The 16403-nt window shown below is 55.3% G+C and overlaps 1 protein-coding gene across 7 annotated transcripts in view; it reads left to right on the top strand.

Moving 5' to 3' along the window:
* Positions 1–16403, top strand: part of CUX2 (cut like homeobox 2) — a 63527-nt gene that overhangs the window by 40723 nt on the left and 6401 nt on the right. For 2 of the 7 annotated variants that reach the window (XM_042034902.1, XM_042034907.1), the window contains exons 1-12: positions 5466–5822; positions 10076–10213; positions 10366–10474; positions 11300–11376; positions 11459–11525; positions 12229–12277; positions 12971–13075; positions 13531–13722; positions 13831–13889; positions 14030–14277; positions 14495–15130; positions 16051–16152. In XM_042034902.1, the coding sequence (XP_041890836.1) occupies positions 5663–5822; positions 10076–10213; positions 10366–10474; positions 11300–11376; positions 11459–11525; positions 12229–12277; positions 12971–13075; positions 13531–13722; positions 13831–13889; positions 14030–14277; positions 14495–15130; positions 16051–16152 (1942 nt within the window). In that variant the 5' untranslated portion in view covers positions 5466–5662. Of the gene's footprint in view, positions 1–5462; positions 5823–10075; positions 10214–10365; positions 10475–11299; positions 11377–11458; positions 11526–12228; positions 12278–12970; positions 13076–13530; positions 13723–13830; positions 13890–14029; positions 14278–14494; positions 15131–16050; positions 16153–16403 lie in introns of those variants that run through there. The other 5 variants (XM_042034906.1, XM_042034903.1, XM_042034904.1 and 2 more) reach the window with 5 other exon arrangements.

The following is a 16403-nucleotide window of genomic DNA, read 5'->3' as shown; positions in this document are numbered from 1 at the left end:
CCCATCCCATGTATTTCCCCCTCAAACCCCACTTTTCCTCTCTCCCCATGAATATTAACCAGGGAGAGCCGAGTGTTCCATCACCTGCGTCACGGGAAGGAGCCCATAAAATCGGGGTGATGGATGGCAAACATTCCCCCTCTGCTCCTTCCTCTAAATGGGAAGGAAAAAAGGGGAAAAAGGAACATTTTTAAATATTAACCTGGAGGGGTGTGGATGGGCTCCTTCTCTCTCCTATTCCTGAATACATCTCCTAAATATTTCAGCTCTTGTATAATTTTTTTCCTTGGTGAAGGAGTAGCAGGACCAAGAGAAGAAATTGTAACCACAGAGGATAAACCCAGCTTTTCTTTTTCCCCCCTCTTCAACTAAAGGGCAGCTCCTTTCTCTCCCCAAAAGCAGTTTAATGGCAACAGCTTGAGAGGGACAAAGTTTGAATATCCTTGTGCCGGAGAAAAGAGCAGAGCGAAAGCCCTGCTAATTACAAAAGTTGCTTTATGAAAGATAATTCAAAGCAATAATTTAGCAAACATAATCAAGTAGCGCAGATGGGGATTTTGATGAATAGTTTGCAACATGCAATTAGCAGCTCTTGCAGTTACATATCATTAACCCTCAGAGCACAAAAATTATTTTCTCATTATTAGATGAAAAGGTAAAATTAAGCTGACTAGACAGTAAAGGAACAAACTACAATTAATTACCTTCATTTATTACAGTCATTATTTTAAACTTATTTTTTTTTCACTCTGATAGATAGATGAAAACATCTAAATTAAAAGTTTTGTTCTGCTAAATAGGAGGTGAAACTTTGCGATGCTCGGGGTGCGGGGCCAGCCTGGCTCCATCCCAGCTCCATCCCGAATCCAGGGATCAGTGGGAAGCCCCTCATCACCCCACATCATCCGTGCCAGGGCTGCAGAGCCTGAGCATCCCTGCCTGTATCCCCCACCAACCTGGACCACTGCTGTCAGCCACACAGGGAATTTTGCCTATTTTTGCAGGAACATAATTTTCCAGGAACATAATTTTCCAGGAAAATACTTTTCATGGAAAATAATTATGGGGGACTTGAAAGAAATCTGGCCTTGCTGGGAATTAACCTGCCCAGGTGGCACCTTCTCGTGGTGATGGTCAGAAATCAGCCTGTTCCTCATTGGGTTGGATGCTGAGAACTTTGATTTCGGGATTTGTGTTGGTGGCAGATGGTTCGGAGCTGCCAACTGTCAGCAAATGCACTAAAAAAATAAATTCAGGGAAAAAGAATGGAGAAAAAAAAATGAAGGAAAGAACCAGCTCGAACAGCCAGCGAAAAAACCCGTGGATTAAATTATGGTGGGGAGGGTGGATAAGCTTGAAATATTTTCCCTGTCACTGATGTGGGGGCTCAGCCCAAGAAATCCTGCGGTGCAGGGGAAGGGAAGAGCTTGGACTTCTTCTCCCTGGGCCAGCAGGGTTGGGATGGTGTGGAAAAAAAGGGGGGAAAACTAACCTAGTGAACTGAACATTCTCTGTCTCTGCTCTCAAGAACTTTGCCAAAACATCGCTGAACTTGTCAGGCAATATTACAACAAAATTAAGAACCAGCAGCAATTTTCTCTCATTCGGGATCCCGTGCTTTATGAAGTAAATTATTAATGCATTTTTTTCCTCCGTTAAGCAGTTATTTGCAGCAGTCTTGGTGTATTTCTCATTAGAAATAACATCATCTAAAGAACTTATATTGATTCTTTTCCCCCCCACCCGTCCCTTTTTTTTTTAATCTCCGAATCATGGATGTGAACAACATATTTCTGTGATGTTCCCTTTAACTAGAATTTTCAGGCTTTATTTTTATATTATTGATCTTTTTGACGTGAATTGCTTTTTGGCCTTGTGAAAATCTTGGGAGCTGCTCCTGCTTTTGGAGGAATGGGGAGGGGGGCTGTGGAATCGGGGGGGTGCGATGGGGTCTGGGCGGGTGTGCAGTGGGTTTGGAGGAGTGTGCGATGGGTCTGTGTGTGTTTGATGGGTCTGTGGATGTGTGTGAGGGGGTTGTGATGGATCAGTGGGGGTGTGTGATGAATCTGTGGGTGCGCAGTGGCTCTGTGCACACGTGTGGTGGATTTAAGGAGCTGGTTGGACATGGAGGCACCAAAAGGCCCCAACATGTGGCTGGTTCCTCATGGTTGTCCATCCCCACCACCCAGAGCTCTCCCAGGACAGTGTCTCCTTCCCAATCTCCCCCTCCTTGCCACCCTCTCCCTCTCCCCAACTTCTTTACACATCAGCAAAAAAGCACCCAGGGAAAATAGCGAAGGCTTGAATTAATTTTTTCATCAGTTTTCTTCAACATTTGGGGTCTCTGTTGCCGCTTTCTCCCCTGACAGCTGTTCCTCGACGCTGAAAAAGAGCTCATTTGTGGTTTACTGCCACCAGTATTTAGATGGAAATAACCCACTACTTATCCTGCACTTGATCTCATGGATGTAAGAATAAACTCTCCGCCGGTGCGATGCAAATCCCGCGCCTCTGGAGCGGGGACGCTCAGACGCTCCGAGCTCGCCGCCGCGCCGGGAGGAGGACCGGCTGCGCCGGGGGAGTTTTACCATTTTGTCAGTCAATTATAATAATATTTCTGCTTCCAAATGTTTAAAAAGTTGGCTTCAGAAGGTATAATCATGGCACAGAGGCCAGCCTGACAATAGTAATTAATTAGGCTATTACGCATTCTGCAGTGATAATTGCTTTGCTGGAAAGTCACCAGCCATGAAAAGGACCCGGCGCGTAAATGTAATTTATCAGACGGCGGCGATCCCGCGCCGCTGCCGCGCCTCACCTTGAGCCCACGGATGCTGCGGAGGGAGATGGAGGGGGGAAAAGTGGGAATGGCGAGTACCTGGATGTTTAATGCAGAGACAGAGCTCGCTGCGGGCACCGAGGGCTCTGCAGGCGGAAGGAGAGCAGAGGGTGGTGGGTTTGTGCCGCCGATGGGCATCGTGGTGATGGGGAGAATGGGAGTGATGCCATCCTGGTCCCACTGAACCTGGGCTGCTTCCATTTTTAGCCATTTTCTCCTCTTTTTAGCATGGTTTTAGATGTTGCTTTCTTGGGTGTGGATGGAGGGTTTGGCTCTGCACCAAGAAAGTGAGAATTGAGGTGTTTTAATTATAAAACCTTGATTTTAGGGCTGATGTGGGCTTTTCCTGGGTGTTTTTTCAGCTCTGTGTGAGGAATTACAGCAGTTTCAGTGCTGGCTGAGTCATCCCTGTGCGGGACTCGGAGCTGCTCCGGCAGGAATCTCCCCTGGCATTTGAGTAAATTATCCCCCATCCAGAAAAGATCACTGAAAATGTTAAATATCTTTTTTTCCATTGACATTTCCTAGAAGTTCAGTGGGACTCGGGAAGAGCTGAGTGGGTACCTGGTTCACCATCCTGCCACTCGCCCATGCTGGTGGTGCCCTGGCACCGATACGGGCCGGAATGTGCTGGAGCCCAGCGCAGGGGATAGGGCAGGAGCTGGGCTGGTGAAATGGCCCCAGATTCCTTGTCTGATGGAACAGGCTTGCCAGCAAATGGCAGATCCTGCAGCTCCAGTTAAGATGCTGGTGGTAGTTAATGGATGCTGTGGGTGCTCCCTGGGAATTTGGGCTGAAGGGTGGCTTCACCCCTCTCATGAACCCAGAGGGAACCTGGGTTTCTCCCTGGTGAGCCCACAGTAGGAGAGACAAGGTCCAGGGAACCGTGGCACGGAGATGCTGCAGGCTCCTTCCCACCCCAGAGCCACAATGTTCCCAAGGGGGATGCTCAGATCTCCGTAGGGATTGCTGAGGAGAGGGAAAGGCTTCAAAGGTTTCCCTTGAGAAATGCTTTGTCTCTGTGGTGGGACTTGAGGAATGAAATGCAGTGCAAACAGCTTGGTTTGGAGTCTGGGCCAGGTCCTTACCCCTGGCACAGGTTAGGGATGCACAGGGACAGGCACGGGTGATGGAGAGAGAATGGAGAACATTTGGGCTGGATCTTTGCTCTGCACCCTTTGGTTGATGCCAGCTCAGGGGACATGAAGCTCTCCAGAGCAGCTGGGGCAGGTGCAGGCATCCCCATCACCCTGTGTCTGCTCCTGCTCCCCTCCTGTGCAGGCCAAAGGGTTTGGGAGTGGGGAGGTCACACAGGGTTGATGCCACGAGCAGCCCAGCACCGCTGTGTCCCCACATCCTCACTGGCAGATTCAGCAGGCACGGCGCTGTCTTGCTCCAGCACACAGGCAGTGCCAGCTCCTGGTGCCTCCTCCCTCCCTTCCCCTCTTTACTATTATTATTTTAAAGCACCCTGAAGCCAAGCATTTTTGCAGAACGCTGAAGAAAAGCCCCCAAATTCCTCCTCTGCTGGAGCCGCGGTGCTGAGAAAGTAGGTTTGTGTACGAGCCGCTATAAAAAGCCCAGCTTATACAATTTTAACAATAGAAAAATGATCTTTGTGCTCCAGTGCCTGCGAGCTCCAGAGGAGAAGGCGGCTTGCTCAGGTGGCTGCTGGATTACAAATGAGCCGTTTGCTTTGGGTTGGAATGACAAGCGATGGCAACCTGGGCTGGCGGGGTGAGCCAGGAGCTCTGCTGGCATGGAAGAGGGAAAAGATGCTCCGGTGTGGGAGCTGCCACTGGACTGAGGCCCAAAGTTCAGGCTTTGTTTCATAATTAGCCCATTGGTGGCTTAAGAGCAATTTAATTGACTATTTCCTTGTCACAATAGTGTGTCTGCTGGGTGGGCACCACTTTCTCCATCACTAGCTGGTGTGAGCGCCCAGTTTGCCTCCAGCTGGATATTTTTCAGCTGGGAATGGGTCACTTCCATCCCTGACGCCTGTGTCCTCGTGTCTCACTGGTGCCCCATCCCATCCGCTCCAGGTGGGGCTGGATGTGAGGGGTAACCAAGGGGACCTGGTGGGCAGCAGCTCCTGCCCCGAGGTGTCATTGTGCCTTGAAAAATTAAAGGGAGTAAATGATTCATGCTCATAAATGTTGGATGGGAACACGCAGCAGATTAATGTTGTTGGGTTATTGGGATGCAGCTGGTGTGAGTGTCACCAGCACCCCGGTACCCCAATAGCCCAGAGGGACAGGGACAGGACATGTCCCAGTCTCGGTGTGAGCATCACTTCCACCCCCAGCGCCGTCCTGGGAGGGTGGCTGGGGAAGGCCTTGCGCTGGATCTGCCCCGGCGGGCACAACAACGGGCAGGCTTCTTTATTTCTTATTTAAGCACCGACATTAAATTATAATTTTCATTTACTCAGAGCACATCAATGATTTAGGGCGACGTGACATGGCAGCGGCACAAGGAGTTTAGCCACAGGCAGCGAGCGGCTGCGCGGGGCACGCAGCGGACACAGAGCCGCGTGCCGGTTTTGGTGGCACCGGTCCCGTTGGCTCGGCCGGTTCCTTCCTCCAAGCCCATCCCTGACCCCTTTATCCCTCTCCCCCCGCAGGTGATTGCACTTAGTAAGAGAAGCAAGGAGGCTGAGACGGCTTTCCTGAGCGTTTACAAGCAATTGCTCGAAGCTCCAGGTAAGCAGCGCGGTGGCGACCTGGCTGCCTAACGAGTCGCGCGCCGGTGCCCAGAGGAGCCAGCGAGGACCGCAGCACCGTCCCCGGCACGGCTGGCGTCGCCGACCGCGGCCGGCGCATGGTGCTCTGGAGATCCCAGCCGAAGAGAGGAGAGGAAGCAGCTTTTGCCATCGCTGTGTTTCAGCCCCTGAGCCAAATGCATCTTGACGTTAGGAAAGGAATACATTTGCTCAGCCCGTGTAGTAACACTGCGGCTATTCCCGCTTGTCTGTTTGATGGTAAGTTGACCGAAACGGCCGAGCGCCGGCTCGCAGCACGAGCCACGGGGACATCCTGCCCGTGTCACCCTGTGGCCGGGGCGCCGCGCCGTCCTGGGAGGGGGAAACTGAGGCACGGGGCAGCACTGAGGTTTGTGTTGGCAGAGCTGGTCCTAGGGACAGGTGAGGGGCTGGGAGCCCCCTCCTGCTTCTCCCCACTTCGGGGGGGTTTGTGTTCACCAGGCACGGAGCGTCCCCCGGCACGTCGGGGGCTGAGAGCTGCAAACGGCTGAAGATGTGCGGAAAGGCTCCTGCAGGGCCACTAATTCATTTTCCAGACATTTAGGAATAACAAAATGTTTTAATGATTTCTTAGGGGAATTAGGGAGACATATTTTTGTCCTCATTAAATTTTCTCCTGTGCTACGAGAACCAAATGTCAGCTCGGTTTCCAGAACCCAGTTATCTTCCCTCGCCACCTCCTCCCGCCTGCACACGCCTGCACATGGAGGCACACACATGCACGCCCCAAAACTGCTTCCCTGTGCTCTCTGCACTCCTCCTCCTCCTCTTCTCCTCTCTCTGCTTTCCACAGCATCATCTCTTGCTCCCCTCCTGCTCCCCAAATCCTCCCTCCCGCGGTTCATCCCCGTCTGTTCCATGTCCACATGTCTCTCGACAGGCGAACTCTTTGTGGAATACTTTCCAAGCGCCACATAAGTCCTGATTCGACATTTTTTTGCTTTGAATGGCTGCTGTCAACACAAATCTCTGGCAGAGACTGTAACGGAGCCTGATTGCTCAGCAAGTATTTTGATAAGTGAGCTGGCTGTGTGTCTGTAATTACGGGAGAAAACCGTAAATCTTTTGGATATTGTTCACACAGATGTGGCGTGAAGGGAAGGGGGGGAAGCAGTAAAATGTGTTAAAAGCATAATTAATGTCATTGTTGTTGGGGATGATTTGATTTAAGGCTGACTTTGACTCATGGAGGGATTCGTAGGGCGCTGGTGGATGTGCTTGAGCAGGTTGGGATGGGGTGGCAGAGGAGAAGCCATCCCGGTGGAGAGGTGATGCCATGGAGGTACTGTGGGTGTCCCATGGGTGCACCACGGGTGCCCCGTGCTCCTTCTGGAGCCAGGCAGCAGCACAGAACATGGGCTGGGTCGGGTGGCCCTGGCACAGGGATGAGCTGGTGATCCCCAAGGATACTGCTGCTCCCTGGAGCTGTGCCTGCTTAGGAGAAGGTGAGGAGCACCCAGAACACCTCCCACCCACCCCGCCATCACACGGGTGTCTCAGGGTGCTCCAGTGGCCAGAGGAGGGGTGTCCAGGAGTGGGTCTGCTGGTGGCCCAGACCCCTTCCAGCACAGGGAAAGACCCACGGCCTCACTCTCCCTGGGGACACCAGGAGGGATACCTGTCCACTGCCCTCATCCCTGTTAGTGGGCATCCAAAGGAGGGCCATGGAGATGGTGAAGGGTCTGGAGGAGGAGCCATGTCAGGAGCAGCTGAGGGCACTTGGTTTGTTCAGCCCGGAGAAGAGACTGAGTGGAGCCCTCATCCCAATCCACAGCATCCTCACGAGGGGCAGCGCAGGGGCAGCTCCGATCTCTGGGAGCAGGGACAGGACCCAGGGAACGGCTGGAGCTGTGTCAGGGAGGATCAGGTTGGATATCAGGGAAAGATTTTTCCCCCAGAGGGTGCTGGGCACTGCCCAGGCTCCCCAGGGAATGGACACAGCCCCGAGGCTGCCAGAGCTCCAGGAGTGTTTGGACAGCACTGCCAGGGATGCCCAGGGTGGGATTGTTGGGGTATCTGTGCAGGGCCAGGGGTTGGACTCCTGGATCCTTGTGGTCCCTTCCAACTCAGGATATTTCATGATTCTGTGATCCTGCTGCAGCACTGCCGGTGCCACTAAAGGATGGCCAATGACGCCAGCTAGTGGTGGCACTTTTATAAGTATTTATTTATTTAATTTGTATATATAAAATATATCTCTGGTGGGTGAGGAGCAACAGATCGGGGATTGAACAGGGACACACTCCTTCCTGTGGGAGCTGGCTGTGCCATTGGTGGGTGATGCACTGTGGCCCCGGAGTGTGTGGTGCCCTAAGGTCCTGTTTAGGCACACGTGTCCCTCATGTCACCCGTCACCCATCTGTGCTGCTGGCGAGCGTCAGGACTAACCTGTCCCAACGGAAGATGTGATCCGTGGAGCAAGGAATGACACCCCAGTACCTCACATGTGGCAGAGCCAGCCCCACAGCCGAGGATGGCGTTTCCCAGTGGATGGGCAGTGTGGCATTAGCTCAGTGCAGTTATTCCAGCTGGGAATTTGGCATCCACGCTGCCCCGATTGAAGCAAAGATTTGTTCTTCCTTTCCCAAAGCTTTGCTCCCACCACTTCATCCCAGGCTGGAAGCTCCAAACAGGGAACAGCACACGGGGGGATCACCCCAGCTGTATTTCAGCAGTGGGGCTGCAGCTCATGGGAAGGAAAATGCTGACCTGAGGAAAATCCCTGGAGCTTTATCGCTCAGACCCATTTTTCCTGTATTATTTCTCATCTTGGAGGCGGGAGGAGTTGCTGGTGTGGATCAAACAGGGCCTGTCCCAGAGTTTATCTCCACAGAGGCAGCACGGAGCCTCCTGCCAACACCCCCAGGGCTGGGGAGTGCAGGGGGGACCCCAGCAGCCCCCAGAGAGCAGGGTTTAATTATCCATATCCTTACGTCCACTCGTGTACTTAGGAGGGTTATTAATGGCTGTGGGAGCATCCTGGCTGGTTGGGGCTGTGCTGCATCGCCGCCTTCCCTCACCCTTGGGTGGGGAACCAGCCTGTGGATGCTGAGCTGAGACATGCCAGGAGCGGAGGGATGCCATGAGCATCCCAGGAGGGTCCCAGCTGCAGCCAAGTCCCTGTTTCAGTGCCAAAGCCGACAGCACTCAGCATTTGCCTCTGGATCCTCATAGCCAGAATTTGGGCACAAACCTCTTACTGCATCCATTTGTGGGGTCTGTGTGATGTCCAGCAGAGAGAAGGGAGAACACCCCCAGTGGAGGAGGATGCTCCAGGGGCTTTTGGTCTGGCAGTCACTCATCCTGCGAGAAAACCGCGTCGTGGGTGCTGTGGTGGGCCCAGCTGTGATGCCGTGGGATGGCAGGGCAGCAGTGGGGCAGACAGACTCCCAAATCCCATTTGGAGGAGGACATGTCTTGGAATTTCTCGTTTGCAAGGAGCATCCATGTGGGCATGGACCAAATCCTGCATCTTTTGGGCGGGTTCACCCCAAAGTCATCTGGTGCTGTGTTTGACCCCTAAATCCCATGACATGGCCTCCTTCATCCCACCACAGCTTCTGTCTCAGCCAGGGACTTGCTGAGCAGCAGAGCTGTTCTGTGTCCCATTCCGAGTGGAGGCAGTCAGTTTTTGGAATTTTTTTCCATCACTGTTATTATCTTTTACCCTTGGATGCCTGCCACACGTCCGTGTGCAGTACGCCCAACTCCATCCCACTTCCCTGTTTGTCTAACTTTTTGACCCTGGAGAATTCAAATCTATTTTCTTTCCTCTTCTTTTCTACAAAAAAAAACCCCAACAAAAGCAACACCCCAAACCTGTATTAACCTGGCTCAATAGGAGGCATTTTCTTGAACTTATTAAAAAATCCAGACTTGTAAATTAATTTGTTCTTGTTGTACAATGGCAGTGCAGATGGACTCATTAGCATGCACACAACAAATAATTATAGATGAATTTTTAGCTGGCCTGCTTAATGGGCTTGCTGGGTTAATTATGTCAATGTATAATTACATCAGCCCTGGGAGACATAATGGCACACCCCGCTGAGCAGACACTAGCTAATGATGGTGTAATGCTGACAGAGGGAAGACGGACGGCTCCGGATGCACCTGCTTACCTCGGCACAAACCTCCATTGTCTGCGCCCAAACCCGCCCTGCCGGAGCCACCGGAGCCACCGGTGCCGTGGGTGCCACCGGCTCACGCCGGGAGGCGATGCCCCCGTGCCCCCTGCCGGTCCCTTTGTGCCTCGGGGCTGGCAGCGAAAGGCAGGACCCCAGGGATAACCCCATGGCACCTGGAACGGCAGGACGTGGCGTGTCCCCATGGCTCCGGGAATGGCAGGACCCGGGCTGTCCCCACAGCACCTGGAAAGGCAGGACCCGGGGTGTCCCCCCCGGGATGGGGAGGTGCGAGAGGGCCGGTGGAGGCCATCCCTGCTGGCTCACCGTGCATCCCGCATCCCGCAGACCCCGCTCCTGTGCTGGAGGCTGCCCGGAGCCTGGAGGATCGGCTGCAGCAGCTCCAGCGCCTCGAGCCCGAGCCGCCGCCGCTGAAGGATCTCAGCCGCCCCTGGAAGAAGCACACGGAGCTCGTCAGCACCAAAGGTACCGCCCCGCTGGCTGAACGGTGGCAGCCGGGGCTCCCCGTGTGCCGCCTCTGAGCCTCCCTGGAATGCAGGGTGTGTCCCAGGGCCAGGACCTGCCCCCTGGCCACCGCTGTGTCCCCTCCGCAGCCGTGTGACTGTGTCCCCCCGCAGAGCGCAGGGACGGGAAGTCGCCGGCAGCCGAGCCCCCGCTCCCCGGCCTCGACGGCAAAGCGGCGAGCACAGAGACCTCGCTGCAGAGAAATGAGGCAGAGAAGCAAAAGTACGTGAGTGCCGGGAATGGGGTCGTCTTGGGGTGCTGTGGGGACACGTGGCTCTGTCCCCGCTCCTGCACGGGGGCGTCTGTCCATCCTCCTTCTCCTTCCCTTTGCTGTCCGGTTGGGAGCCGGTCACATCCTGCTCAGAAACCTGACACCGTCTCAGACACTCCCGGTGTCCGTCTGTCTGTCCATCCCCAGTCCCAGGTGGTTTTGGGGAAGCAGCATGAGCGGGCAGAGCCGGGACAGGTCCCTCCTGCCGTCCCCTTGCTCTGTCTCCCTGGCACATGGCTTTGCTGGAACTCGTGGGTTGAATCCAGGCCGCTGGATGAACCTCATTAGATGACCTTTTAATTTGGAGGCTCCCGGCCTTCTCGGTGCCTTCATTGTTATTCCTTAACACGCTGCACCGGGAAACAAATGAAGAATCTTTAAACCCTAAATTGCAGATCTCTGCGAGTAAGTTCCTGGCAAGTGCAGGCTATAAATAATGCAGAATAACTTTTCCCTGATTGCTTCCCCCTCCTCCAGTTAATTACAGGTGGGGGTGGGCTGTCATCCCCCCCTCAGAGGGGTTTCAGCTTCAGGGATCAGGGACCGTTTTCAGCCCAAAGTGAATTTTTTTACACTTGGCAATAAACCCCTTAACATTGAGGGGTAACATGGCTTGAACACATCCTGGTATCCACTGGTGGGCCTTTCCTGGCTTCAGTGAGTGATGGGGTGGAGGAAGGGAATCTGTGAGGGGTCTCTGTGTGATTTTGGGGGGGCTGTGGGGTTGGCATGCCCGCGGTGCCCCCCAGTACATCCCTGGTGCCCGTCTCTTGCAGGGGCCTGCAGGAAGCTCAGGTCACCTTGGCCACTCGGCTGGGGGAGGCAGAGGAGAAGATCAAAGTGCTCCACGCAGGTAGTAGGGCCGGGACAGGGGCTGCTGACCATGGGCGGCCAAGCCCCCACCCCAGAGCTCACCCTCCTCTTCCTTTTGCCAGCGCTGAAGGCCACCCAGACTGAGCTGCTGGAGCTGCGCTGTAAATACGATGAGGAAGCTGCATCCAAGTAAGCTCCCAGCAGAGCTGGGTCGTGCTCAAAGCTGAGCTGAGCCCCTTTGGGCAGCACTGGGACATCCCCGTGGTGCTGCTTGAGGAGCTGAGATACTTCAGGCCACTGCAGGAGCATCCTGAGTCGTCACCAAAACTGCGGGAGAAACAGAAACTCTCCAGCAGCATCTTTTAAGTGTTGGGGAACCAAGGCGTTACTAGATTCTAGCCAGGATGTGCAGTAGAAATGATTTCATCCACACACGCCCGGGTTGTGCAGTGAAAATCATTCCATCACACGTGGTTCTCTACCAGACCTTTCACGTATTTATACACAAAAACCCCGCAGAAATTCACATTCATTGGTCTTAAATTACACAATTCTTTGTATTCAATCTCCTATCAGTTATTGATCCCTTCTGCTTCGATGCTAATTGGGTCCTCATTGTTTGGTTCTCTTATCGATCTTTTCCCAGACCAGGTGTCTCCGACCCACCAGGGGGGTAATGTTTGTTAATGTTCGCTTATCTCCTGTGTATCTCCTGCCTTCTCCCAATTGTTCCCCGGTGAACAGTCTTTTGAAGAGAAACTTCAATTCCCCTCCCCCTGGGCAAAGGCGAACAAGCCGCGGACTGAAGTGACAAAAGAATGTAAAAGTTGTATCATTTCCAACAGCAGAGTCCTTATCCCTAAAGGTGCCCTGGTCTTGTTTCCTCTCACAGGGCAGACGAAGTCGCCATGATCATGACCAACCTTGAAAAAGCCAACCAGGTGAGCCAGGAGCTGACTTTGCGGGAGCTGATGGGGTTGGCCCCGCAGAGCCCGGGATGCGGCACCCACCCCGAGCACCTGTGTGCCCTTGATGTCTGTCCCCAAAACCGGGATGGAGTTGCCAGGCAGCAGGACTGGGAATCCCTACAAAGGAGAGCTCGGGTGTCCTCCCCCTGGTGGGACCCCCTGCCCCATGTGTGGGGTCAAGGGTGTGTTTGGGATTCTGCCAGGCTCTGTTTGGCTGCTGGAGCTGGCACTCGTCACCTCCAGCCTCTCCCGGGTGTTTTAGGGCACAACCCACACTGCTCCAGTGTTAGATTCCAGTGTAATCACTCCTGGTCCTGCCCATTCCTGTTAATTAGTTTTGTTTGATTCTGAGAATGGAGGTATGCAAATAAATGCACGTGGATAATAAAAGAGGCTTAAAGAACAATTTGTGTATAAACAAAACCATCCTTTTGGGTGGAAAAAGGCAGTGTCCTGGAGCTGTGCCCAGGGATCAGGATCGGAAACCGTGTTAGGACACGGGGACCTTAAATACATGGGGGGAGCTTAAATACCTGGGCTGGGTTTCTGATGCCAGAGGTGGGAGCAGGATGCTCAGGAGAGGTACGGATTGGGGCAGATCCTGGACCCCATGTGGGGTGGGATGAGCCACAGTGCCCGGTCTGTTCCTGTTTTGTTCTCTTGCAGCGGGCAGAGGCGGCGCAGAGGGAAGTGGAGAGTTTGCGGGAGCAGCTGGCAGCTGTCAACAGCTCCCTGCGCCTGGCCTGCTGCTCCCCGACGGGCACCACGGGGGTGAGAGCATCCCTGGGGCCAGGAGCATCCCTCAGGGCCAGGAGCACTCCATTATGTCTAGCAGCATCTGTCACAGCCAGGAATGTCCCATCGCACTTAAGATCACCCCACTGATGCAGGAGCACATTTCTGTGTTCAGGAGCACCCACCATGTTGGGGAGCAAGCCCAAAATTCCTGAGGAATGTTTCCACCCTGAAGTGGTGGCTCTGGCTGTGCCCTTCAGCCTCCCACGGAGAAGGGGACATGCACCCCCACAGCACCGAAATGCACCTGGGAGACCTTTAAGGGCAGCAGGAAGATCTGTCCCTGCCCAGGGCTCTGTCACCAGGGTCCCCCTTGCACCGGCCTGAGCCCTGGGCTCACCTGCTTCCTATGGGGACATGTCCGATGGGGAGGGTGGCCCTTGTCCCCACGTTGGGCGGCCGGGAGCTGACAGTGTCCCCTCTCCTGGCAGGACAAAGTGAACTATTCCATGTGCTCAGGGTCAAGGTTGGAGGCAGCTCTGGCTGCCAAGGACCGGGAGATCCTGCGGCTCCTGAAGGACGTCCAGCACCTCCAGAGCTCGCTGCAGGAACTGGAGGAGTCCTCTGCCAACCAGATCGCCGAGCTGGAGGGGCAGCTGGCTGCCAAGAACGAGGCCATCGAGGTGTGCCCACTGGGGCTTGGGGCATGTTGGGGATGGGGGGTGAGGGTCCGGCTGTGCCAGGTGTCCACTGGGAGCCAGCTGCGAGAACTGCCCTCCTCTGCTCCACAGAAGCTGGAGGAGAAGCTGCAGGCACAGGCGGACTACGAGGAGATCAAAACAGAGCTGAGGTATGGCTTGGCCAGCACCCACGGCTGGTGGCTCCTTGCCGCTATCCTGGCTGGCCAGGTGCCGCTGGCACGCGCGGCACGCTCCCACAGCCGTGACATTCAGCCACGGCCACCGTGTCACCCCCTTGTCTCTCTCCCAGCATCCTGAAGGCGATGAAGGTGGCTTCTGCCGGCTGCAGCCTCCCCCAGGCAAGTGCCGCGGTGCGTTCCGAGGCGCTGGCCGGGCTGTGCCAGCCCTGCCGCCGGTGCCTCCGCCGCCTGTCCCCATCTCGGCTTGGCTCCTTGCAGAGCATCTCAAAGGCGGAGGAGGCCCTGCTGCTGGGGAAGGAGGCTTTCTACCCCTCCCAGAAGTACCTGCTGGAGAAGCCCAGCCTGCTGGCCAACACTGGTAGGGACCCTGGATTCTGTGGCATCCTGCTGGGAACATCCGTGGGAGTGTGGGTGGCATGGACAGATCCTGCTCTGACTGTGGTGGGGTGGGGGAAGGACAGGGGGTGGAATGTCACCTGGGGAAACTGAGGCAGGAGCTGTTTGGCTGCGGGGCTGTGCCGGAGCCATGGCCAGGGGGACTCTAGTGTGTCTCCCTCTCTCTCCTTCATCTCTAGAGGAGGATCACTCTGAAGACGAGTCGGGGAAGGATCCTCTGGGCATGGAGCAGCCGTACCCATCCCCTCATCACGCCCCAGCCGATGACCCCGCGTCCCCCACTCCCCTCCCACCACTGCCTGGCCCCGGCGTGGCCCCCGATGGTCCCCGGACTTTCTCGCTGTCCCCCTTCCCGGGGGGTGAGCGGCTTTCAGGGGACCCCAAGGCCCCACACCTCCCGCTGCCCAGCTACAAGAGCGACAGCAGCAGCGGGGGACCACCCTTCCCCTCCTCCTTCTTCGGGGCCAAAAGCAGCACCCAGCACCCCGTCCCTGTGCCAGCCGCCAGTGCCACCAGCCCGCCCGGCGAACCCTCCGAGGGCAGCGCCGGCAGCTCCGCCGAGGAGGAGCAGCTGGACACGGCCGAAATCGCCTTCCAGGTGAAGGAGCAGCTGCTGAAGCACAACATCGGGCAGAGGGTCTTCGGGCACTACGTGCTGGGGCTGTCACAGGGCTCCGTCAGCGAGATCCTGGCGCGGCCCAAGCCCTGGCACAAGCTGACGGTGAAGGGCAAGGAGCCGTTCATCAAGATGAAGCAGTTCCTCTCCGACGAGCAGAACGTGCTGGCCCTGAGGACTATCCAGGTGCGCCAGAGAGGTGAGTGGTTGGGGTGGCCCCGGCCAATGGGTCCTGTCCCAGGATGCTGCAAGTGATGCTGTGGGATCCCCTCCCAGTGCACCCCAGTTCACCCTGGCAGCACTCCAGGGTGCCCCATGCCACGGCAGGGGGACTCGCCTGATGTGCTGGCGAGATGGGCTGGGACGCTGGTCCTGCCCGTGGCACTTTTCCCTGGTGGGATTTTCCCTGGTGGGACGGAGCCGGCTGCTGGGTGGGATGAGCCCCGGCAAACGGCAGCAATTAACAACAACCCATTGCTGTGGAAGCTGCATCCCTGGACGTGCTTTACTCATTTATTCTGACAAGTGCCATTTAATTATTCATCAGGCTGTTCTGTGCCGTATGAATCAATGTGCTCGGGAATATTTCGTTAAAATAATGAAGTTTTAGTGCTGCGGAACCTCAGTGCAGTGTTGGCACTGCCACTGAATGGTGACTCCCATCTCTGGGGACCTCAGCAGCGGCAGCTGGTCACTGCAGTCCCTGTGGTGGCACCAGGACTGGACAATGCACATCCATGGTCCATGCTCCTGCTGGTTCCAGCCTGGAGGGCTCTGATTTATCCCCTGGATCTGATCCATCATTAATGCTTCTGCACAGCCAGGAGGGCACAGTGCCGGGGATGGGGACGTGGTCCCTGTGCCTGTGTCTCTGCTCCTGGTGGAGAGCGGCTGCCCTTGGATGGGGCGAGCAAAGTGCTGGGAGATGCTGGAGCTGGCAGCCAGGGCTACCAGGGCTCCCTGCGCTCTGGTAGTGACTAATCGGGAGTGACATTCGTCTTCAAACCAGCATCCCTAAAAATAACCGAACATGAGGAGCAGTAAATACTTCCTGACATACAAGCAGAGCTTGTAAAACCAGCGCCGGTGACAAAGCTGTTATCCTGCCTCTTTGATCAGGTAGCATCACACCGCGGATCAGGACACCAGAGACAGGCTCCGACGACGCCATCAAAAGCATCCTGGAGCAGGCGAAGAAGGAGATTGAGTCGCAGAAGGGAGGTAGGTGCCAGCATGAGAGTGGGTGTCACCAGAGGTGCCTGAGTCCCTGCTCTGCCCTGTGGTAGCAGCAGCCAAAGGGGCGCCAGTGGCTGGGTGTTCTGTGGCTGTGGGTCCCATCCCAAAAATGGGCTTTTTGGGGGTATTTCAGCCACTGACATCCATGGAGAATTTTTTGGGGCATGTTGGAAAGAAGTACCATATGGGATGGAAGAGTCCCTGTGCAGCGAAGTTCTGATCTGGCCTTTCCAAAA

This window comes from Corvus kubaryi, unplaced genomic scaffold, assembly GCF_017639235.1.
Source record: "Corvus kubaryi isolate FWS band 111438036 unplaced genomic scaffold, C.kubaryi_AGA036_p1.0 37382, whole genome shotgun sequence".
Lineage (NCBI taxonomy): Eukaryota > Metazoa > Chordata > Aves > Passeriformes > Corvidae > Corvus > Corvus kubaryi.
Note: the sequence above shows the minus strand (reverse complement) of the source record. Positions and strands in the feature narration are given on the sequence as shown.